The following is a 26,125-nucleotide window of genomic DNA, read 5'->3' as shown; positions in this document are numbered from 1 at the left end:
TTGAGTATTTTTCTTAGTTTTTACATCAAGCTAAAAATTCACAGTCACAAACTGAATTTTCATGAGCAATTTGGGAGTTTTCTTATTTTATCTCAGTTTTCTTTGTGTGCTCAGTCGCTTTCAGTCTTCCACAGACTTATCTAATTCTTCTACAATCCTAGGATGCACTATTTAATACCAGAATTCTACAGTGTTTCAAAAGATCTCTGGCCAAGGCCATCTCTTTGGGTCATTTCTTGACTCCCTATTCTACTTTAGGAACCTATAAAACATATATATGTTTCATTAAAAAGCTTTCAAAATTGAAGCAGTGATTTTCTTATTTCAAAACTCTTTGTGATCTTTACAATTATTTTACCTAAGTTCATGTCCACTATCTATAAAACAGGAAATAAAGAGGAAGAGAATGTAAAGTTGTGCAAAAGCCCACAAATAATTACTATATCACACCATAATCTCTCAAAAATTACTTTTATAATATTGTTGTATGCACATTTTCCTATGCAAATAATTTTTGCACAAATGAGTGATGTTTGCATAATGTTTTTGCAACTTGAATATATCAATTAATATCAATTAATATGAAAACAGTACTCATTAAGCTTTCTTTTTTAGAACATTTTTAAAGATTCTCAAAATTTATCTTTTTAAAATGCATATAGGACTAGACTTCACCCTATATTCTGAGAATTTATTATAGTAAGAACATTACCCATGATTTTTAATAGTAGTCAGATGCACTAAAATGTAAATTATCTCTCATACATACTTTATATAAACACATTGCAACTAATCACCAACCTCACATATTTTGAAGTTCTCTTTATTGCAAAATTTAAATTTAAAATTATTTAGTTAACATATTATCTTGGTACATTAATCCACTCTGGAAATGTATAAGAACTTGACTTATGAAATAAGTTATTTTATAAAAACAGCATAATGGAACATGTAATAACCATTCTGATGAATTATCAGTTACTACTTCCCTTAAAACTAAACAAAAACAAATATTTTCATACCTTCTTAAATCCAACTTTTACAATTGAACTTAGATAATTTATCTCTAATAAAGAAGTTATGTGAGTAACATTATAAAAGTAGAAAGCAGAATAAATAATATTTAAAATTGCTTGTTTAGAAAGTAACTCACTGGATGCAGGTTTACCAGCCCAACAAATTGTAACTTACCTTCAATACTCAACTACACATCTCCCTCACATCTCATACACATCTCATAATAGAACCTCCGGATAGCCAAAAACTTTGAAATTTCTCTGCTCTCATAATGATTTGATCATTTTTCTTTGAAAGTGACTTTTTCATTGGTCTTTCCACACCACTCCAATTCTATCCAGGAAAGCATAATCTTTCCATTTTGAATACTCAGAGCCTACTGTGGTGGTTGAAACATCTAAAAATTTTCATTGAGTAAATTAATAAATTAATTCATCTATTAATCAGCAACATTATGTTTTAATAAGAACCACTGTGAATATTTAACCAATAGTAGGAAGAAGAAAACTTACACATATCAAGATGCAATTAAGTGCCAAACCCTCCATTATATCTTTAGAGACTTTGTCATTTCGTTTTTCCTATGTTTTCTACTCTGTCTTAAATTATTTCACATTTTCCTAGATAAGTATGAGCTAATTATACATGTAGAAACTTACATACATTAATAATAAATTCTATTTTGCATGACATAATAAATGTATAATTTGTATGTGTACATATTTATGCATATATAGATAACTGAAGACTTATTTATGAAAATATAACCTCTAAAAAGCAAGAAATAAAATATCTTGCAACTCTAAGAATCTCATTTATATTTCACATATGCTGTAGACACAGCTCAGAAATTCAGATGTGATGCTTATGAATATGTATGAAGAATAATTAGTTTGGAAAATGCTGCTTCATCACCTGTCTTGATTCTGTTGATGTGCTTCAGTAACTTACTAAGCAATGTTGGAGGAAGGTCTCTCCAAATTCCAATGAGTCGAAACAGTTCTGTTCATCCATGAGATGTTAGTATTTCCATTCCCTTATCCTATGAAAAGCCTGTCTTTTAAACCTGGATTGTTGGCAGATTGCTTATAACTGACAGTTGTATGCCATCGGCTCGTTATTTTATTATTTTGGAGTGTGCCTGGAAACATTGAAGACTGACTCTCAAATCCAAACTTTTCAATTCCACAGGTCTTGTCTGTGTTTATTACTCTTGTCTTCCTAGCCTATACTATTACAATAGCCAACCAAAGGCTCCTTCTTTCCCAGGCAGCTACCTAATTTATCTTCTGGACTGGAACTTTGATTGTACTCACCTACTCTGAAATTTTTAATAGCTCTGAATTGTTCATTGTCCAGATTGCTTAGTCTGACATTCAAACCTTCTAGAAATTATGACGCACCTAATATCTTTATTTCTCCAAACTGCCCTCCACAAACTATAGCCTGATGGGATTGAAATATTTATTTCCCCCAACCACACTTCAAAACTTTTTGACTCTTTGTCTTTCCTTAGAGTATTTCTCCTGTTTCCTACACTTTTAAATATGCCATCTATCTCCTTGTCTCTTAGTAAGGAATGGTTCACTAAAGATACAGGAAGAAATCACTGGCTTCCTAAAAAGCAGGGAAGATAAGACTCCTGGAAGCAGAAAAATGAGAAATATTCCAAAATGAAAAAAGATAGAAAATAGCAGTGGGGATGCTTTTCAGTAAATAATCTTCAGTCAGAGATCAATCTCATTGCTGGATGAAGATGCAAGGATTCAATGGAAGATGAATAAGTTAATAATTATCCGTACAGACTAGCATTAGAAAACTCAGAAACTCAGTTTCCAAAGAGGGATCTCACAAATAAAAGAGGTGAAATTACTAAAACATCTTCAGATAATAAAAATATTAGAAAAGTATTGTAAATAATTTATGCTAATAATTCAACAATTTGAATGAAATGAGCAAACTCTTTAAAAATCTTAAACTACCAAAACTCATCCACAAATGAACAAATAATCTGAATATACATAACATACATAAAATATATATAATGGAATTAAATTTGTAGTTAAAAACCTTCATACTCACACATATGCACAATCTCAGTCCCAGATTACTCTACTTGAGAATTTCATGAAACTTTCATCAAAGAAATACTAAATTTTTCTAGAAAATTGAAGAGGATAAAATATGTCCTCTTATCCCATTCTATGTTATCAATGCCAGGTAAGGATATTACAAGAAAATTATAAACTAATATCCTTCATATTCAAACATTTCTGATAAGGCTATAACAAATTTAAAGGATTATACAATATTTCTGAGATTAATCCCAGGAATGTACAATGAGGATTTGTAAATCAATCTATATAATTTACCACATTAAAAAGCTAAAGAAGGAAATCATAGAATCACCTTAATAGAGGCAGGAAAAGTGACAAAAATCCAACATCTCTGTATAGTAGTTTTAATTTTAGAAGTAAATTTTTCTCCCTGTTATCTATGAAGTATATTATTTTTTAAAAACCCTACATGAACATCATACTTAATGGTGAAAGACTGAATGCTTTGTTCTTAAGATCAGGAAAAGGAAAGGATATCTGTTCTCTTCACTTTCATTTAATGTTGTATTGGAAATGCTAGCTAATGCAATCAGCAAGAAAAAGGAAATAAAAGGCTTCCATATTGAAAGTACAACTGCCTTTATTCACAAGAGCTATGGCAGTCAAAGCATAATAATCCATGGGATCTATAAAACGTTACTAGAACTGATAAGCAAGTTTACCAGTATTATAGGCTATGGCATAAATATGTGAAAACTGATCATTTGCATAGGCTGTCAAAGAGAAACTTGAAGTTGAAAATAAATTAATACAATTTACAATAGCATAAAGAATATGAAATAGGTATAAATTTGATAGAAAAATTCAAAAAAACCTATACACAGAATATTACTGAAATAAATTAAAAACATCTATATAAATAAAGAGATATATCATGTTCATGGATCAGAAGATCCAATATTATTATAGTGCTAATTTTATATAAATTGATATATACATTCAATGAAAGCTGAATGAGATCCTAGAAACCTATTTAAAGAAATTTGTAATCAATATGAAATAAAAAGGAAAAACATGGAAGAGTTATATTATCAGGGTTTAATAATTTCTATAAAGCTATGGTAATTAAACAGTGTGGTGTTGTTATCAACATTGAGTAATAATTGATCATTAGAACAAAATAACCTAGAAATAGATCCTAACATACGTCAAATGATTCCTGACAAAGATGTTTTCTAATGAATGCAACTATAAGAATTAGATATACATGTGTAAAAACATGTACTACAATCCATATCTTATACCATTTTTCAAAACTAACTCAGAAAGAGATCATAGATCTAAATATACAGCATAAAAATATAAAACATCTGAAAGAAAATATAAGTAAAATATTTATGATCTTGGGCAAAAATTATTAGATATAACATAAAAGACTAACCCTTAACTGGAAAAATTTGCTAAATTAATCTTCATTAAAATTGAGTACTTTCCCTTCAAAAACTATTTTGAAGCCAGGTGCAGTGGCACATGCCTGTAATCTCAGCAGCTTGGGAGGCTGAGGCAGGAGAATTGCAAGTTCAAAGCCAATCTCAACATAAGTGAGGCAATTCAGTGAGACCTTGTCTCTAAATAAAGTACAAAATAGGGCTGGGGATATGGCTCAGTGGTCAAGTGCCCCTGAACCCTGAGTTCAATCCACAGTACCCAATAATAAATGGCTAGATAAATAAATAAATAAAAATAAACAAAAAACTACTTTTAAGAAAATGAAAAGACAAATTCCAAATTAGGAGATGATATTTTTGAATTATGTGTCTGAAAAAAGACTTGTAATAAGGAAAAAAAAACAAAAATTGAACAGAAAAATTCTTAACAGATATTTCTCCTAAGAAGATAGCAAATAAGCACAAAAAGAAATACTCAACATTATTAGTCAACAGAAAAATGCAAATTAGAACCAAAATGAAAGTCAAATTTTAGTCTATTTTTAAATTTTAAAAGATTGAGTATTGGGGGTGTGGCTCAGTGGTAAAGTGCTTGCCTAGCACCTATGAGGCCCTGGGTTCGATTCTCAGCACCACATATAAATTAAAAAAAAAAAAAAAAAAAAAAAGATTGAGTGTATTGAGTCTTGGCCCAGCTGAGGACAAAAGAAACTTCTGTGTACTACTGGACAGAAATTTTAAATACTACAAACAATTTGGAAATCAGGTAGCTGTTTCTTAAAAACTTAAATATACATCAACCATATGATAAGTCATTCTACTACTTGGTAATCACTCTCAGAGTAATGAAAATCTCTGTTTATACAAAGATTTGCACAAAAATGATTAGTAGTTCTATTTAGAATGGTGAAAGCTAAAGTAACTCAAATTTCCATTCAATAGTAAATGCATAAATGGATTGGGACACATCCTTACGATGAAATACCACTTACACATACAAAAGGGATCAAATACTGACACACACACAACATGGACAAATGCTAAAATTATATTGAGTGAAAAAAGCCAGACCCCCCCAAAAAATGCAGTATATAAATTCTATAAGACACAAACTTACAGTGATTAAATTAAGACTAGTATTTGTCTAGGAACATGGTGGGGAAGAGGAGAAGGGATAAGAAGGAAAGGATTAAAAGAAATGATATTGTGTTCTCTACTTTGATTACAGTAATGGTTTCATGGGTGTAGACATTTCAAAAATAAAATTGTAAATTCTAAGTATGTGTGATTTATCTATCCAGTTTTAACTTAATCAACTGCTGAAAAGTTTTGAAAAATAGAAAAATGCATATTGGTTACGACTGATACGACTGATTATAGTCCATCAACAACTTCTCACAGTTCACTCAGTGGTGATTGGGGTCTCTCTCTCTCTCTCTCTCTCTCTCTCTCTCTCTCTCTCTCTCTCATCTGTTGCCTTTAATTTTCTTTTTCACAGCAAATCAACTCTGTTTCCCTCAGTTAATGCCATGCCTCATTTTGCACATCCAAGATTAGCTTTAAAATTATGGTTTTTAAATGCTTGCCAGATGATGTTCTTATAAAAAGGCATTCACACTCCAAGAATGTTAGAAAAGCTGGGGTTTTTTTCTTTTCTCTTTTTTTTAAAGTTTCCTCTAACATTATGAATGACCCATATTCTTGATTATTCAGGAACATTGTCAACATTAGTTCTTTTATTACAATAATATTGTCATCCACTGAGAACTACCTTACCATATACACTTGACCCCTTTCCAAGTCGATTTGGATGCCTAAGCATTGAAAATTTTCCTCTCTACTTTTGAGTTTTTTCTTTTTCTTCATCGTCAAACAGATTGTCAGCTGTCACTTCTGCTGTTTTTACTGTGCCTATTTAGAGAATCTTCACTCCTTTGTAATTTCCTATCTTTGATCTGTTTTGATTCAGAAAACTTATAACCCACAGAGTAAAAATGATGTGTAAATTGGAGCAAATATAGAACATGAGTGGGTAATCTGAGGCTTCCTTTTTTGAGTAAAGTACATTGAATTTGTGCCATTAACTTTTACACTTATTTTTTTCCCCAAGATAATGACACTTTTTGACGTTACTACACCTAATTCCCAAGATAAAATGTGAAACTAAGAATTCCCATGAACGCAATGGGAGATACTCTCAATTTCCCAAGGTTGTATTTTTCTAGTACTTTGTACAATGTCTCTTTTTATTTATGCAGATGTTTCTCATATGCCCTTTTGTGGATATAAAGTCTGTCTTATGAGCAATATTTAAATGAATTCTGTTGGAACGATGATACACTAAAATAAATCTGACCACAGCAAAACCAAGCTCTGTAATTTTTTCCTATTTTAATTCTCAAGTAACATGACTGATAAAAAATGTTACTAAGGCACTACAGATGCCTTTGAAGAACATTATGACTGGGGTGACCTAAGTTCAGAATTATAACTTTGAGAGTAAGCATTTAGTATTCTTCAGCCCTTATTGTACCCTGAAATACTTTTCCAGTTTAAAATGTACACATAGGACCTTATTTGATTTATCTGTTGGTATAAATGTATTATGTAATGACTCCAGAGGAGCAAACACTATTAAATGGATAACTAGACAGTCAAGTGAAATGATCCTTTTCCTGTTCTATTATCTTTGTGTCACCTCGATCAATCTAACCCTCGACAAATACATCTTTGCTGGATGATTGTGATTCTGAGCTTGTCATTTAGAAGGCTGTATGATGCCATGGTGCTTTGAAATTTGTTTAAAAAGGAACCGGTATTCCTTTTAAATTCAACACCCAGGGAATAAAAGTAATGCTCCCCACTCACCCCACATCTAGAATGAATGTTTTTAGTTCTTAATTTGCTTGGCTTCTGCAGCACTTAATACTACTGATCATTTACGTTCTTGTAACTCTGTCAGCCATGATATGTTGGGGAAAATAATATCACATTCTCTCAGTTTCTCCTTATTGCCTCTGGAATGCCATCCCCACTTCTATACCTGCCACTTGAACATTTTTGTTCTAAGGATTTCTCTCTAGACCTTCTAATCTCCCAACAAGTAGTCTCTAGTCACCCACATGTGTTAAAAAGTCACAATTACAAGTCTTTATTCCAGTAAGTAAACTCTGTATACTAACTGTCTTCGGGACATCTTGACTTCATTATGCTACATTATTAGATATTTTAAACCTCTTTTTCTGTCCACAGGCATCAGGTCCTCAAGGTTCATTGAAGGAAGATGCCAAAGGCTCTCTTCAAAAAAGCTTCAGGATTCTTAATGAAGCCAAGAAATTAGCAAATGATGTAAAAGGTTAGTGTGGCCAATGTTTTTGTTATATTCAGGTTAATTGCATTATCATTGATAGGATATTCTATGACCATATTGAAGAATGAAAGTTTTCAGATTTACTGAGCATTTTACAACCTGGATATTAAGCAAGTAAACTCTCTCACCAGTTTTACATTTTATAGTCTTCACATCTTATTTTTCACTGAATAATGCTTCATAATTTTAAAACCTAACTTCTATACAATTGCTTCAATTCTAATTTCTTTAGAATTGCTTCAACTATATCTCAAGTACAGTAACTTTTAGCATGATGAATTTTTAAGGGTGCCAACCCCACTTTGTTATGGCTTCAGAAAAGAAAGTCACAAAGGGATAGGATAGGCAGATGTGATGTAAATGTCTGTGAAACTTCCAGTGTTATTAGTGGGATCTGAACATTTTTCAGATCTTTTCAATATATTTTCATGTATTTTATTCTTAATACAGAAATCAAATATGAAAAAAATTCTACCCATATATTTTATATTTTGTGTTAAGAATGTTACTTCACATGGCTATTGTCTATATAAGTTGTTATACTCACTATTTCATTCAAATATCACCTATTTCTCATCTGAATGGCCTTTTATTTATCTCTCCAGTCTCATCCCTTACAATTTTTCTGGCTTTCATCCAACTTCCAAGCCTTCCTAAAGATTCAAAGCCTCTCCAAAACATGCTAACATTTTGAGACTTCATGCATACACAGTGTTATTCCTTCTCCTTGGAATGCCTCAATCTCATCCCTCTTTATCTAACCACTTTCTCTCAGATCTTTACAATATAGCCCAGATATCTTCTCCAGAAAACCTAGCATCCTATCCATTTACATGCCCCTCTCTGACCATACTCTTCCCCATAGACTTGTCAAACTACTGCCATTATGAACCTTATTCATCCTTCTTCAGAAAAGGCATAAGGTTTTTTAAACTTTGGATTTCTTGTATATATCGCACTGAAGAATTCAAATTGAGAAATAATTCCATATTTTTCACTAAAGGACTGATGTTGGTCTTTACTTATCCTAGAAAGAGAAGAAGTTTAATTTCTATTTGCCATGCTTTCAACCAATAAAACTTGGTCTCCTATAGTAGCTGATATACAATTACAAGATCTATCTCTCTTAGAGATGACACTTTCATAGTAAAATGCTTTGGACTATGTATCACAGGTAAAATAAAGCTCCATATTTACATAATTTTGTGCAGATGATAGCTGTTATTACAAAGAGCAATTATAAAGAACCAAAGTCTGTTTTCTAGTTAAACAAAAGGCGTCAGACCATTACTTTGTGTTCACTTCTTCTTATCTTGTACCCTTGCCCAGGACGAGGGCAGGTGAGTGAGATAAGTCATACAAGTCCAGAGACAGAACCTGTCTTTATTTAAGATTTTAATATTTGGTTCATTATGGATCTTTCTGCATTAATTCTGATATTTTATATATTATATTAAAATATTTCTGTCTTACCTACTGAGTTTGGGGTGTTGTTTTAAATTTCATAACAGAGTTTGTTGCCTTACACACCTGACCCTTCTACCTGTCCTGCCCCTTCCTTGATTTCCCCACAAACATTGTGATGTTATAAAAATGAAGAAAGAATTCCATTTTTAGTGTTTGAAAAAGAAATCTAAGGACAGAAAGGGTTTGGAGACAGAAATGTTCATTAGTCTAAGTGTCGTTTTTTGTACTTCAGGTAGTACATTATTTAAAGTAATGAAAACCCACAAACTACTCAAGTAATAATTCCTCCAGAAAACCAAGCCAAGGCTATGACGGAGATGGGAATGTTTTCTTGCTACATTATGACATTCCCCTGATTTGTGGCCAATTACACAGGTTATAAAATGGCTGTTAATCAGGGAAATGCCATATATTACCACTAGGAACTGCTGAAATAGGCCCTACAGAGCAAAACTCCTGACAGCAGCTATTAAAATAGAGATTTAGTCATTTCTCTCTCTATGGTGCCTGGAGTTACAAGGAATAAAAATGGTGGGGCCAGTATTCCCTCCATATTTCTAATTTGTTGCTTGGTTCAACTCAGTACAATTCAGTTAGTTCCTGAGGTTTAGTCATGAATGACTTACTGCTGCTCCCTGACATTTTTCTGCTGTCCTTGCCTAGAGGGAGTCTGAACTTGCCAGGAGCAATTTGTTTTGCTTTTTAATGTTTGAATATACATCTGTTAAAAGGAAATTTGCCCTTGTGTGTGTTTGAGCTTTGAAGCCGGTCTACACTACACTGATTGAATATCTGTGGAAACAAAAACCATTTTGTTGATGGATATGAGGCTTTGCACAAATTGATGATTGAAAGAGAGGATGAATTAATACCACCAGGTGAATTAATTCTACTTTATCAGTAAGCAAGAAGTATGGACAATAAAATAGTTGAGGTGCTCATACAGTATGCACAGGGCGAGGAATGAAGTGGTGATGAATTAGTAGTCTGAGAATACTGTGATTTAAAAATTTTCAAATTATATACATTGTCTTACATAGAGCAACATTTCAAATTTATTTACTTCCTAATTTACCCCTAATTTTTGTTTTTGTCAAAGATAAAAGAAATTATATAATTACTTAAGGAATACTTATAAAAATTGGATAATACTCACATAAAATAAAAATTTCTATTCCCAAGCCCAGGAATAATGAGTCAGTGCACTGCTTGTCCTGTGGTGCTGTCCAGCACACAGAGCAGTTCCACACATCACTCAAGTCATCAATGTTAGTCACTTTCTTTTTCTGCTATGGTTCTCCAACCACTTGGGCCTCCGTCTAGATATGTGTATCAGAAGATTCTGCAGTTATGGATAATGCACTTAAAATTATATACTTATTGAGATTCTTTGTTATTTTAGAAAAGGAATAAAAAGTCATATTGCAGTGGTTTTAAACCAAAGTATAGCGTAGGAGTTACATTTAATTAAAGCATTCTTATATTATTAAAAATGTAATTTTTCTGAATTCCCATGCTACCATTTACCTGAATCAGTCTAGTTGGCATGTCACAGAGACAAAATCATTTGTTCACTGATGACAATTTTACATGAAACTGATGAAATCAAACCTTGGTATCCTGGCATAACATACTTCTTCATCTTTTCTCATTGAAATTACTGGTCCCTTATATATAATTTTGACTCCTTCTTTGGAATGTGAACATCAAAAATCAAGAAAATTAAACCAGGATGGACTCAGGTTAGAGGGAAAATCAAAAAGTGGCCAAACAGGGATAAACATGGAGGGGCAGGAACTACTAGAAAGACCTTCTCTAAAAGTGAGACTTAGCTTGTGGTATTGCAGAAGCAAACCCTCGGAACCATCCTCTGAATCTACTAAGAAAGAGACAAAGGTCTGCACAGTAAAAGCGGGAGTCAGAGGGATTGTAGTGTATTCAGAATCAGAACCTGGGCTTTTGGGGGAACCAGGTTGTAAGTAAATTTGTCTGAAACCAGGGTAAACAGAAATGTTTTCAAGAACCTGACAGAGAACCTAAGAAATGGTAGGGCCTGTGTTAAAGTAGAAAGTATTTTCATATATAAAGACATTCAAATTCAAGTTCCTGACTGACCAAAATAGAACAAAATAAAAGCCTGCAGGGCCACAGTCAGAAAGCAAATATAGGTTAACTGACGGCAGTGGGAATTCCTTCTACCGCCACCTCCTAAGAGTTTGGAGAGCATACAACCAGAAAAGTACCCCTTCCCTCCATTCCTGAGGAGTCTACCATAGTCCTCTAATGGTAGGAAAAGCAGAAACAATCAGTTGTAGCTGATAGTTTTAAGGGTCTGTCAACCCTGTGTTTATCTCAAACAAGACTCAATTTGTACTCGATACTTCAAGGATCAATGTATACAGTGACGTGTAAATAACTTTAAAATATTGCAAATAATAACATATATTTATATACATGTATATATATATAAATAATATATAGAACTATATATATACATATAATAATATATATAGAACTATATATAATATATATATAATATATATATAGAATAATATATAGAACTATATATATAATAATATATAGAACTATATATATAATATATATAAATATATATATACATGTATATATTTATATACATGTATATATATATATAAATAATATATAGAATTAATAATATAAAAGAACTACACTAAGATCATGATGAGAAGTTCACTTGACATTTTATGCTTGGTTCAGGAAGCAAACTCTTTTATAAGAATGCTCAAGGAAGCAGAAGTTTCAATCTAATTCTCTTACAGAGGAACCATTAGAAATCTTGCCACTGACTCCTTTAGCCATGAGAATAATTGGCAACTTAGCAAATTTAAATTCTGAAGGTTCCATATATCTAAGAAATTATAAAGTCATATAATATATATAAAATCATATAATCGTGTAATACATACATGTTTTACATATTTGTAATATGTAGCTTTAAAGTTAGAGCATTTTACATAGTATATTTTTATTTATGTTGAGTTGGTGTAATGGGCTTGAACAATATCAATGCTGGACAGACAAACTCCTCAGCTGGCTAAGATTAATGTGGTTAATATATCATTCTCTCTACTAAAATTACCTTCTACGTAGCTATATGAAAGAAAAGTTTTAAATATAGGTTATTTAATTAAGTAAACGTATGCTTAACCTATCTATGCAGGCCGTGTTAAAAATTTAGAGGAAAATCAGAACACTACAGATTTTGTATTAACTTGCCCACATTCCAATTTGGGATTTTAAATCATTGATAATTGTGTTTTTAAAAACCCTCAAAGAAAAAATTAAAAAGATACAACCAAATTTAATTATGCATACCCCTTATCTTGACGATGAACAATATTTTTGTAACAATGACTTGAATAGTGATCAAAAGGGCTGGGAGTATAGCTCAATGGTAGAGTGTTTCCTGATATACACAAGGCCCTGGGTTCAATCTCCAGCACTGTTAGACAAAACAAGGACCATTGAACAAGTGCAATGTATGATACTTACATCCTCGTTAAGTAAAATGACATGAAGAGAGACATCTTATATATCTAGATACATATCTATATAGAGATATAGATAAGCTATATATTTAAAAATCAATAAATAACAATATCAACATATTTTATATAACTAACATATATTCCAGCACGAATAGCTATAAGAATTTAAGATGAATGCTTTCAAGGAGACATAGGTCTTAAAGACACTGACTAAGACAGCAAATTACTACTTTTATTGGAAGGCGTTTGGGAAAATTTAGCTTTAAAACTTTGTTGTTTTGTAAACATTGCTTACTTTTAAAATATGTAAATTTAAAATAAAAGCAAAATACTGTACACGTTGAAAATTTCCATTGCCTCTGATGTTTCAATTACTCAAAAGTAGTCATTGAGGCAACTGAGCAGACCAATCTGGATAATATATATTTTTGCATTGGAAGGGTCCCCTAAATTTTGCCCCAAACAGCAAGTTAGGAACCCTAAAAAATTTCTATGTGGTAGCATATTTTTTTCCTCAAACCTTCCATAATAGATGGAGATGAGAAAAATGATAAAGAGAGGTTAAACGAACTGCCCCAGTCTATCAGGGGGTATATAGTGGAGTCAGCAGTTTAACACAAAGTTTCATGGCTCCAAACCTGATATTTTAACCCATACTGGACAAAAACTCTGGACTTCTACCATGGTTGGAAAGGTAGACTGTTAACATTCATGGCCCTACAGATGGTTGATAAATGAATGAGTGGCAGAATACTTGAGAGCAGGAATCACTCATTACCAGGATGGGTTAAATCAAGGTCATCTCCATGACCTGGTACAGAGCCCAGGCCTATCCCAAACATTCTGCTTCAGAACTACAGACAGAAACACTGCAGAGATTAAAAAACCTATTCTCTAATAATTACAGGGCTTCTAGAACAAAAGATGAAGCATATTTAACAAAAAAAGAGCTTGTATGGATTAAGTTTCTTCTGCAAAGAAATCTTTAAGAGAGTTTATTCTTTCAGCTTCAGAAGAGTGATAATGAGTCTGTGCAAATATTGTGGACATGAAAAAGCTCATTGCAAATGTCACCTAGTTGGCAGTTTGACAATGGACTCCATTTAGCCAGACCATTCAAAACTAATCCATGAATTTCACCCTTATGATTGGGGTATTCTCTCAGGATATTTATTTGTGCCCTGTACATATGAATAGAAAATTAAAATTGTGTTTGAGGAACATAATTAGCTGAAGTTTAAATAGGCAAATAGAACAGTTCTACTGAAATCCATAAAAATCGGTTAAAAGAGATAGATATATTTTCTTAGGAAATGTGAACTTAAGTTCTGGACCAAGCAGTTTAAATGAAGAAAGTAAGCCATAAATAACATTAGTAAAAACTGGCCAAACACACCAGACTCTTATCAACACAATGTGGATGCTTTATCTCTTACTACCTGTGATGAATCTAGTACTTTCTCAGGCACCCTTCAATTAATTTATTATGTCAGTCATAGGAAAGGAAGCACTGTGTTCATTCTATACAGATAAAAAGGCACAGAGATGACATTTGAACCCACATCTTCCAAATCCAGTCCTATAATGGTTTCATTGCACCATACTACTTCTTAATGACTGGCATCTAATAGAAGAAATTGCTAATGATCAAAGAAGTAATGTGTAATTTTTTTGAGTTTTTTATTTGTTCTAATTAGTTATAAATACAATAGAATGCATTTTGACACATCATACATAAATGAAATATAAATTTCATTTTTCTGGTTGTATATGATGTAAAGTTAAACTGGTCATGTAATGATGTATGCATATAGGGTCATATTTCCAGTTCATTTTATTATCCTTCCTATTCCCACACCCTTTAACTCTCCTCTGTCTAATCCAGAGTACCTCTATTCTTCCCTAGCCACCCCATCTTATTGTGAATTAGCATCCACATATCAGAGAAAACATTCAGGCTTTTCTTTGGGGGGATTGACTTATTTTGCTTAGCATGATATTCTCCAGTTCCATTCATTTACCAGAAAATGCCATAATTTAATTCTTTAAGGCTGAGTAATATGCCATTGTGTGTGTGTGTGTGTATCTATCTCACATTTTCTTTATCTATGCATCTGTTGAAGGGAACCTAGATTGGTTTCATAGTTTAGCTATTGTGAATTCAGCTGCTATAAACGTTGATATGGCTACATCACCTTCATATACTGATTTTAAGTCCTTTAGATATCAATCGAGGAGTGGGATAGCTGAGTCAAATGATGGTTCCATTCCTAGTTTTCTGGGGAATCTCCATACTGCTATCCAGAGTGTTTGCACCAATTTGCAGTCCCACCAGCAGTGTAGGAGTGTACTTTTCCCCCCGACATCCTCACCAACATTTGTTATTGCTTACATTCTTGATAATTGCCATTCTGACTGCAATGAAATGAAATCTTAGTTTTATTTGTATTTCCTAATTGCTAGGGGTGTTGAACATTTTTTCATATATTTGTTGATCAGTTGTATTTTTTCTTCTGTGAAGTGTCTGTTCAGTTCCTTAGCCCATTTAGTTAATTGGGTTATTTGTTGGTTGGTTGGTTGTTTTCTTGAGATGGAATATAGCATAGATCCGTGTCACCAGTTCTGATTTAACTGCACTGTGATTCATATTTACCACCATGCCAGGAACATGGCATATGAGTAAATGTTTATGGACAGTGAAAGTAACTTTGAACTCTAATGCTTTTTAGTAGGGATATGACTGCCTTGTAGTACTTCTGGTTGTGCATGAGAAGGAAATCATGTCATCAGACACATTCACAGTCTATCCTGGCTGCTCTGCTTTGTCTCCTCCCTTGATTTATTAGCCTTATCTTTGCCACACCCATTTCTTAACAACCTTTGTCTTCTGAAGGGTGATGACAGGGTAAGCATAGGAGAGCCATAGTTAAAGAAGTACACATATGTAGTCTTTGAGGTGTAATGAATGAGGACTTTAGAGAGAAGATGGACTGGCAGGGCTACTGCCATTGTTGTTGTTTCAGCAAAAAGTACGGAGACAAAATCCTACAAAATGTAGCTGAAGATAATAAATTGAATTCTTTTCTTGCTCTCTAGAAATTGAAAGTAAAGAATTATGTTAGAATTTCTTTTAACTCTCAATAATTATGTTGTTTCAGTCATGTTAAAATTCAAACCAACCACAAGCATTCTTCCTTATATTTTTGAGTTATGAGTACACTGTATCTTATCTATTTTCCCTTGAAACCAATACTGAAAGACTTCTTAATCTAATTTTTTTTCTTTGCTGTAGGTTTTGTTAGTTTCCATTTAAAAATCTATCATTCTTTTTTTGTAAACTTCTACCTACTCACCCAATGCTATTTCCAGAGATACAAAATGTTTAGGCTTTGTATCAGAAGTTCTAGAAACTACTTAAGAAATAAATTATCAGTATAAGAAAAGATAAATTAAGAAAGAATCAGAGTCAGATCTCTAAGACATAAAAATCAGAATAGGGTCAGAACATATTCATTTTAATTTTCCAGCACATAAATAGATAAAAATTATTGCTTTGAAATTTGAAGGACAGCAGTAAAAATAATCTTCAGGTCATTCTCTCTTCTGAATAATTGGCCTGATTGTTCCACTAGCATTTGCTATCAGAATGCAGAAAATGGTATAAATTTGGTGATGCCCTTTAAATTGATGATTTTTCCCTGTATGTGAATATCTTGCTTGCCAGAGCATTTGAATACTTCATTATTTAAAAAATCAAATCCAATCAAGAAGCTGGGAATTGAAATTTCTACAGTTCTATGTCCGTAATTGATGAAGACTTCCAAGTTATTATTAAAAGAGCAGCCTTGTATTCTCAAGGAATTTGTGTAGAAATCACAGTCATAATCAGACTGCTTTATTTCCAAAAGTATACTTTTTGGTAATCTATCCAAAGATTTTATTTTAGAACAAGCAGTGAAAATAACAGAAGTATTAAAAGAGAGATGAATTGTGATTGACAGAGGAGAAAATTAAATCACTTGCAAAACATATTTAGAGGGACTAGAATTGGAAATAATAATACATTAGTGACTGAAACAGACATATTGATGTTTTAGAACCATATTCTGCCCTATTATTTTATGCTTTGTTTTTCTGTAATATCAAGTCTTTGGCAGACACTTTAAACAACATTATGTACATACATTAGTATAATCTGTGATATAATCATGGTTTTATGTGTAGTATGACAATGGTTTAATCAGTCTGCCTATAAACCCTTTGTATGAAGTGGGATGTAGCTCTAATTAACATGTCTACTACTCTTCACATTCAGAACATTGAGAGTTCAGAATCCTCTGTCTTCCTTCCCCTTTGCTGTTCCTCCTAGAGGAAGGACAGTGAAGGCCAGGATTATTACCCAGCTGCAAGTGGCCTGCCTGCCAGTGGAGCATCTCCGATGAACCAGATGCACTTCCTCTGGCAGGGGCGGGCACACAATCACATCAAGACAGTCTGGTTCTATTCTGAGGAACATATCATCTCCTGGTCTGCCCACTCTGGGTGCCAGAAAAATGGTAAAAACAAGAGTCCTGACATGGGCAGATAACACTAAGATGACAAATGGCATTCTTCCTCAATTCAGTTTGCTTAAGTATTTTTTTCTAAATAAAGCAAGAGAAATATATGCACAGAGAAAATCATTTTATTAATACAGGCAATTATAAAATTCTATAAACTATGAGCACAGTCAATGGTTTTGGGTATATTTGTCACAACCTATCTCCCACCAACCACCATTTTCAGGAAAGGTGTTAAAGATCATTTTATACCCACATTTACTCTTCTAATTCTTGTTAAAGTTTGCTTCCTACATACCATTGTAGGATATGCTGAACTAATATAGACAATACTCTCATAGTGGAAATTTAAAATTCTTTTTTTTTTGCTGTGACAAATAAAGATCTAATATATATCCCAGAATATAAACATTGATATGACTTTACAAATATATCATAGGATAAATTCCTGTCAGTAGAACTGCCATACCAAACACATGTCTATTTAAAACTCTAATATTTAATTAAATTGCACTTAAAACAATAGCATCAATTCTCACCTGATAATTTCAGAAATTTAACTTTTCCCAATCTGGAAGATGAGAAATGACACCTTGTTTTTCATTTGCTTTACAGTTTTTTAATGATAATATTGTGCTTTGTTTTATTTTGACAATTCCTTCTTTTTATTTTGTTGTGAACTACCTATTCCTATATTTTACCCATTATCCTCAAAAACATGGAACACTGTATATATTACCTGTCACCTTTGCATAGGGACAATGTTTGTGTAAGTCTCCTGTGATTTTCTGTAACCATGACCAATGTTTTCAGACAATAAAAGAGAAAGGAGAGGGAGGGGAAAAGAGAAGAAAAAAAGGTTGGGGGCATGAGTGGAGGTGGAAGGAGCATTATTACCCAATGAGCCTGCTCTTCTCATCCCTGGTTTTTGTGAAGTTATTGTAAGGATGAAGTAAAACAACCCACAAAAAATGACAAGCACAACATGGGGTCCAGGGCACTCACTCATTGCCCATTGGCCATGTCTATTACTAAATATTGGCCAGTCCTGTACAGGAGAGACAGGGGTACTTTCTTGTCTTGGTATATTTTTTTTTTCTTTTTTCAGTTTCCCGCTTTATATGGAGACTTATTTACATTTTTGCATTCTGTGTAGCTAATTTAAATAATTAGCATACATCACCCCAGGAAACAAATATGATGACATAATAAGCTACTAAAAATACCATCAAGAAATGGTCTGCTTTATCGAGTTAGTAGAAATAAATAATATTTTGAGAAGCATAGTATTTTACACATTTTGTTTTTCATTCCATGGTTCACTAATAAGAGAAGGAGACAGATGATTCACTCCATTTCAGTCTTTAGATATACTTACAGTTTGATGCATAATGAAGTAAGATTTCTAAACTGACATTTCATATAAACAAATTGAATCTATTTTTTCTTTCCCCCAAAAGACTTCATAGTTTTCACTTTTTTATGTTTTTAACATGGAAATTCTAAAATGCTTAATTATTACTACAATATAAACTAATGGAATATCTAGAAAATGTTAAAAACTAGCAGAAAGAAGCTGGAAAATTTACACTGATATTATTGAGTTAACATTTGTATATCATATTTTCAGTGTTAAATAAAGCATATTCTAAAATACCAAGAAGACCTACCTATACAAAGTCCATTTGAGGCAATTTTTTAAAATACCACTTTCTGTATGAAAAATTAGAGTCATATCAAATATGAGTTGTTTTTTCCTTCTTTTGATTTTTATCTGTTTCAAATAAATACTAATAGTAGTATTTACTAAAATAAGAGATTCTGTTTAACAATCATATATGAAATCTTAAAAAGCAAATCTGTGATCCATTTGGGTAATAAAAATTTTTGAGTAAGTGAAAATAAGAGGAATGATATCAAGAGAGTAACATTACAAATGCATCAAAAGACTGACTCTTACAGGGTATTTATCCATAGGAAGCCATCAAATTAAATCAGAAGGATGTTGGATATCAAGAAGAAAATATAATCATTAAACATGCTAAAACATCAAGTGATTGTAAATTCATGTATTTTATATTTGATTGGAAACATATTTGTGGATAGATGACAATAAACTAATTACACTGAGGTGTTTTTTTAATTAATTTTGTATTGAATAACCTGAAATTGTACATCCAAGAATAAGCTCATAGGCAATTAAAATTGTTTTTTTTTCTTTTTTTGTTTTTCCCTATTCACAGAAAATAATGACCATCTAAATGATTTGACAACCAGGTTAGAGAATGCTGAAGACAGAAATGGTGATCTCCTGAGAGCTTTGAATGACACTTTGGGAAAGTTATCTGCCATTCCAAATGGTATGCATTCAGGACACTGCACATTTGTCATTTTACCTGAACTTTTGGAGAACATAGTTCACTTTCACCATTCTTCTAACATTTCACTTGTACTAATGTCAGGAAATTAGATGCTGGTTTTCTTACCTATGAATTGTTCCTTTTAAGAATGAGAAACAAAGTCACATTTAACATTACGATGTTATTTATCTTTTATTGCCTTTATTTGGCATCTAGAGGAATGTTATAGAAAGAAAGATATAGACACATAATTATTAAATTGTCTTCCATGTTTCAGCCCAAGAAATCTTGTATTAGTGGGAAAGAATAAAATCATATAGATACTATTCTCTACAATCTCGATGTACTACAACAACATCTCAGTTTATTACAGTACCTACCATCTTAGATGAGAGTCTATTGCCCTTCCATAAATCTGTGCTCGCAAAATTCAACTCCTTAGCTGTTCTAGCTTTCAAAAGCATTGGTGGTCAAACCATGCCCATATTATCTCTCTATCTTTAGAACTATTGAAATTATGTCTAGGTATTATGAAAGCACATATTCTTTTAGGGATATTATATTTATATTTTAGTCACATGATACAATAATAATAAAAGTCATAAACATTTATTGAGTGTTTACACAATATGCCAATGTTACATGTATCTAATCCTTTATATTAATTTGACAATGTGAATAGCATTTATAATCTCACTTTCCAAGTGAGAAACTGAGACAAGAGATACTGAAAGACATTGTTTAAGTAACATTTATGATATATGAACCTTGATGTTCTACTTCAGAGCCTGTGGTCTTAAGCACTAACCCACACTATGTGCATTCATATGTTCAATATGTTTTATTGTATAAATTATGATCAGAAAATAAATACACAAATTTATACAACATAGGAAATATTAAAGTTTAAATGGTTTTTACTTTAACACTAAAATACTATAAAGTAGCTTTTCAAAATTTCAGGTTGTTTCTGCAGTAATAAGTGCCTAAAAAATTTCCAGTGCTCAGAGCAGGGTGGGATGGTACACAGCTGTAATCTCAGCAACATGGGAGTTTGCAGCAAAAGGATTGTAAGTTTGAGGCCAGCCTGGGCAACTTAGCAGGACCCTGCATCAATATAAAAAATAAAAAGGATTAGGGATGCAGCTCCGGTAGCAAAGCACCCCTGGGTCAATTTCCAATTCCATCAAAAAAAATTTTCTTTTAGTGCTGACAACATAAAAAATATACACAAATGCATGATCTTGCATTCCTGAAAAAGTCTCTCTATCCTAAAAATGAAACACATTCATTTCTCCCCTCTGGAAATACAGATTAAAACTTAAGCCTGGTTTTGATGAAGCTATATGACTCACGTGGATGAATTTCTCTTTTTAATATGTTCAGCAGCAAATCACAATATGCCCTTATACAATGAACATTTAGAATAATCACTTTACTATATTAAAAGCTAATCAGGTATTCATAGCAAAGGTCCCTGAGAAAATTTAATTTAGCTAAAAAATTTGCTTCATTTGCTACAACCAAATGAGACAGAGTTCATCCTCTCCCCTTTGTAAATGTGTCCCTGAGGTCAGCCAGCCGCAGCCTAGCTTTGACAAGCATGGATTAAACCACCAGCTCCAGACCCATTGTTTTGCCTTTCATACCTTCTTCTGCTTGACAGACACAGCGGCTAAACTGCAAGCTGTTAAGGACAAAGCCAGACAAGCCAACGACACCGCCAAAGATGTACTGGCTCAGATTAAAGAGCTCCACCAGAACCTGGATGGCCTGAAGCAAAATTACAATAAACTGGCAGATAGCGTGGCCAAAACGAATGCGGTGATAAAAGATCCTTCCAAGAACAGTAAGATCTCCTTTTTTTTCACTGCGATAATGTGATTTATTTCTTCACACTGTAGTATCCTCAACTCAAATGGTAGAGCTGGGAAGACTCTCATGGTGCTGTAGTCTGCCCTCTCAATCCTAGTCTGGGCACAGTAGATGGAGTGCCCTGCCCTTCAAGAACCAAAGAATCCAAGTCTCCCAACTCTGCCCTGGTGCCTTTTTTCATCTAGATTTTGTCCAATCAAGAGGAGATTGGGACTTCCCAAAGTCTGTATGATATTTGATGTAGACATGCTAAATACTTTTTAAATCTATTAGAGTAACTGAAAATACAGTTGTTTTCAGGAAACTCTACATTCAGAGCTAGCCGAGTTTCATGAAGCATAGAGCTTGAGGAGCAGGCTAATTTCTCAGGCCTGTTAGAACAAGGAATGAAAATCATATTAGCTTGAACTGTGTGAACATTTAAAAATTTTAATATTTTATTATTTAGATTTAATTATTAAGCATTTCTAGGAAAGAAGGATGTATCCAGTTTAATTTATATTTGTAGTTAAATATAGTCTATAAACATTGACATGGATTTTTTTTTCATTCCTATCAAGTGATTAGACATTATCTTAGAGTATGTTGTTTTTATCAGGACAGTTACTTATGCTTTTGTACTTTCCACCTCCAAGAGACTTGCCCTCTTTATATACTAACATTTCCACAGAATAGCAAGGCACTTGAGAGTACAATAACAAAAACATTCTGGTTGACGTTATGTGCCATACAATCCAGGTGATGTTTGAATGGGGCAGGGTGCTGATTTCAGCACCATCCGCTCAACTCAAATGCTAAGAATAGAATAATAGAAACTATGGTGCCAGTACTGTGAATGGGGGTCTTGAGGAGACTCCTGACTCCATCATGAGTAAGGAGGAGCACAGACACATGGCATGTGAACTTCAGAGCTAAGAATCAGAAGATCCCATTCATTGCTATTTCTTCAAAGGAAAAAAAAAAAGGATGGGAGGATAGAAAGGTTTTCAATTTTTTAAATGTAAATCCAGAGATAGCCTCTCCTACAGGTCAAAGATTTGATCTAAATAATGATGCATGCTATATAACATTTCCCTCAAAATGAGGGAAAATGCATTTTAAGTTAATACTACTATGGATTCATTTTATAATATATCAATCAGTTCATTCTATTTTAGATTGATTCTCAACTAGTGGCTTTTGATAATACACCTCACATTTTCTTTTACATTATCTGCTAAGAGAAATAATTATCTGCAAATATTAATTAAATTTTGTGTTTTATATCTTTTTTAAACATGACAGGAACAGTTCTTTTAATATGAACAAGAGTCTGCTAAATGGCATATCGTTGTATACTTTTTATTTCATAACACTCATTTGATGTAAAATAGGGTGCATTTGTAATTAGTACCCGTCCTGGAAAGCAACGTTGTTTGTGATGTCACTACTTTGTTAATATCAATACAAAATATGTTCTCATGAATTTTCTAATTTCTTTTTGTTTTACTTCCATATGAAATTACCTGCAGAAATCAGTATGTATATGTTTACTTGGGCACTCTTTACCAACTTTTATGCTTCACTGCCTATCACAAAAGCTTTAGCTTTGCATGTGACCATGTTTTGTGCTGTTTTGAACTTTACATAGCTGTTCTTTCCACTCTCATCATATTAATGCTAGATACACACACACACACACACACACACACACACACACACACACACAGAATCTTCCTTTATATAAGGATAGTAGGTACATGTAAAACTGAATTCCTTCACATATAGAAGGCAATTATAATAACAAAATTCAGCCACAGAAGCTCAAATGACTTACTTGCAGCAGATTAAAATACACCATTAGGTCTTTGTTGTTGGTAACAAATATTCTATTCCCCATCCTTATAAGTAATTCTTCTCAACTTCTAAAGAACTGTATTTTTTTTAAAGAGAGAGTGAGAGAGGAGAGAGAGAGATAGAGAGAGAGAATTTTTTTTTAATATTTATTTTTTAGTTCTCGGCGGACACAATATCTTTGTTGGTATGTGGTGCTGAGGATCGAACCCGGGCCGCACGCATGCCAGGCGAGCGCGCTACTGCTTGAGCCACATCCCAGCCCAAGAACTGTATTTGAAGAAGCACCAAAATGAGATCTTAATAAATGAGCAACTACTATGATATAAACATATTCTCTCGAACTCTCATATTTTAAAGTTAAAAGTAAAACTGAGGAATACTAGAAATGTAATAGTAACAAAATCCATTGTATCAAAATCAAATTGAGAGCAATTGAAACCAGCATTGAAATAAACAATTTTAAGAAACCAGCTCAGTGGGTTAGAAAAAGCTAAAATTGACATGAAGAACAAGGTGAAAAAGTTAACGAATTAAACAACAGAAATAATAGAACTGAGACATCCAAGAGATATTTAGGAAAATAAAGATTAAAAAATAAATTATAGGTTTAATGAAGAAAAATAAATTACAAATAGGCAAATTTCTAACCGAGATATAACAATCTGACAGAGGAAATTTGACACATAAGAGTATGTGTCAAATACTCTAGGCTAATAAATTATAACCTAGATAAAATCTTCTAGAGAAACATCAACTTTATCAAAATTTCTCTTCAGAAGCTAAAGTGAGAACGTTTTGAAACACTACTGTACAAGAAAGCATCAGACTCAGTATCAGAGATGATTTATTTTTCAGACCTTCAGGAAGGTAGTTGCCATATGACTCTAATTATTTCACAAGATAGAAGAGAATGGGGGAAAGGAAATCTCCAGATCCCATTTTGAAGCAGTTGATGTGAGTTTCTGGGAACTTTAGAAGAAAAGGATCTATTTTTGACCTATGCTTAAGTAATCTCTGCTTAACACCTTCTTTCTCTTACTTGTGAATCTATATTTAAATCAATGGTCCTCAATTCTAGAGTAATTTTTAAAATCAGAATAATATTGGAGAATTAAAAAGAAGAGAAAAAGAACAAATAGTTTATTAAAGTGCACAAAACTAAGGGGTAGCCAGGATATGTTGTCTACACAATTATCCAACAAGGGCTTAGAACCACATAAACCTGCAGTTCAGAAACAAAATACTCAAGGATTTGTCTAGCAGCTTTTGGAGTTAAAAGCTAAGAATAGTCTTAATGTTGTTTTAAACACAATAACAATATGATTCAGTTTTTTGAGCATGAGTTCAAAACCTAGTTCTAAAACCTAGTTCAAAAATAATAATTTACTTCCATTTGAGCACATTTGATTCAATGGTGAGGGTTGGGTCTCAGTGGTGCAGTGTCAGCCAGAGAGCTGATCATTAGGTTTAGCACAGACAGCCTTGAACCTTAAGCAATTTCACTTTTTCATCAGGATTACAATGACAGAAAGTGGAACAATACATGCTCAATCAGATAATAACTGACATAGTTTGAATAAGACTGCCAGCATCATAGAGATAGAATAATTAGTTTTCCGTTTGTTATATGCCCTCTATGAAAAGAACATACTTGAAGTCTATGGATCACTGATAACCTTCAACTATTTTAGGGTTTAAACTTTTGAAATTGCCAATATTCGATCTTTTTCTTTAACCTAAAAAAACAGCAGTTTAATATGGTTCAACCTAATATATAGTGCAGGATAATCAACTATTCTTCAAAATGAAATTGAACCACAACTTGAAAGATTTAATTAAAGTGTAACATAGCCCTCCAGTCTCAGGGTTGTTCAACATCAAAATGTTCTTTAAGCCACATTTATAGCTTCTCTGTTCAAGATGTGCAGAGAAAGACAGAAAAAGAAAGAAAACCAATTTTGTGTGATAAACCTGATTAAAAAACAGTTGGGGCTTGGACAGACTTGGTGACATTTTAAAGACACTTTCATCTTCCTTCTTCAATGACTGAAGTTCTATTCTATAAAGATTAGCTTTTTGGCTAAAGCTAAAAAATGAAGCATTGAATTAAGTTCATCGAATTTTCTATCTTTAGTGCTAATTTTCAGCTTCATTCCAAGGCCAAAAACTTTAATACTGCCTCTGGCCTGCTTGAGTCTCAACTAAAATACCTACATTTGCCATCACACACTTTGCTTTGGCAGCCACTGCCTTGCTTTGTCACATGGATAAGATGAAATTGCTTAGTTAAACATACTACCATTCTAATTTCACTGTGTGTGTGTGTGTGTGTGTGTGTGTATGCACACATTAATTTGTTCTGTACAGTTGCAGATGCAGATGCCACTGTGAAAAATCTAGAACAAGAAGCTGATCGGCTGATAGATAAATTGAAACCCATCAAGGAACTTGAGGATAACCTGAAGAAAAACATCTCTGAGATCAAGGAACTGATAAATCAAGCCCGGAAACAAGCCAATTCTGTAAGCTCTCTTTATTTTCAGAACCAGTAACTTATTTTGATTGTTAGTATTATTCCCCAAGGGGAGGTCCTCCCCCAATTTACCCTA

General features: G+C 32.9%; 1 protein-coding gene across 1 annotated transcript in view; it reads left to right on the top strand.

The window, feature by feature from the left end:
- The window catches only part of Lama2 (laminin subunit alpha 2), a 555,405-nt gene that overhangs the window by 463,846 nt on the left and 65,434 nt on the right, over positions 1–26,125 (top strand). Inside the window, exons 41-44 of the mRNA XM_077801650.1 lie at positions 7,775–7,877; positions 19,689–19,805; positions 21,472–21,654; positions 25,884–26,038. Of these exons, the coding sequence (XP_077657776.1) occupies positions 7,775–7,877; positions 19,689–19,805; positions 21,472–21,654; positions 25,884–26,038 (558 nt within the window). The remainder of the gene's footprint in view (positions 1–7,774; positions 7,878–19,688; positions 19,806–21,471; positions 21,655–25,883; positions 26,039–26,125) is intronic.

The sequence above is a fragment of the Urocitellus parryii genome, chromosome 8 (genome assembly GCF_045843805.1).
Source record: "Urocitellus parryii isolate mUroPar1 chromosome 8, mUroPar1.hap1, whole genome shotgun sequence".
In the NCBI taxonomy this organism is placed as follows: domain Eukaryota; kingdom Metazoa; phylum Chordata; class Mammalia; order Rodentia; family Sciuridae; genus Urocitellus; species Urocitellus parryii.
This window is presented reverse-complemented; position numbering and strand designations above follow the sequence as displayed.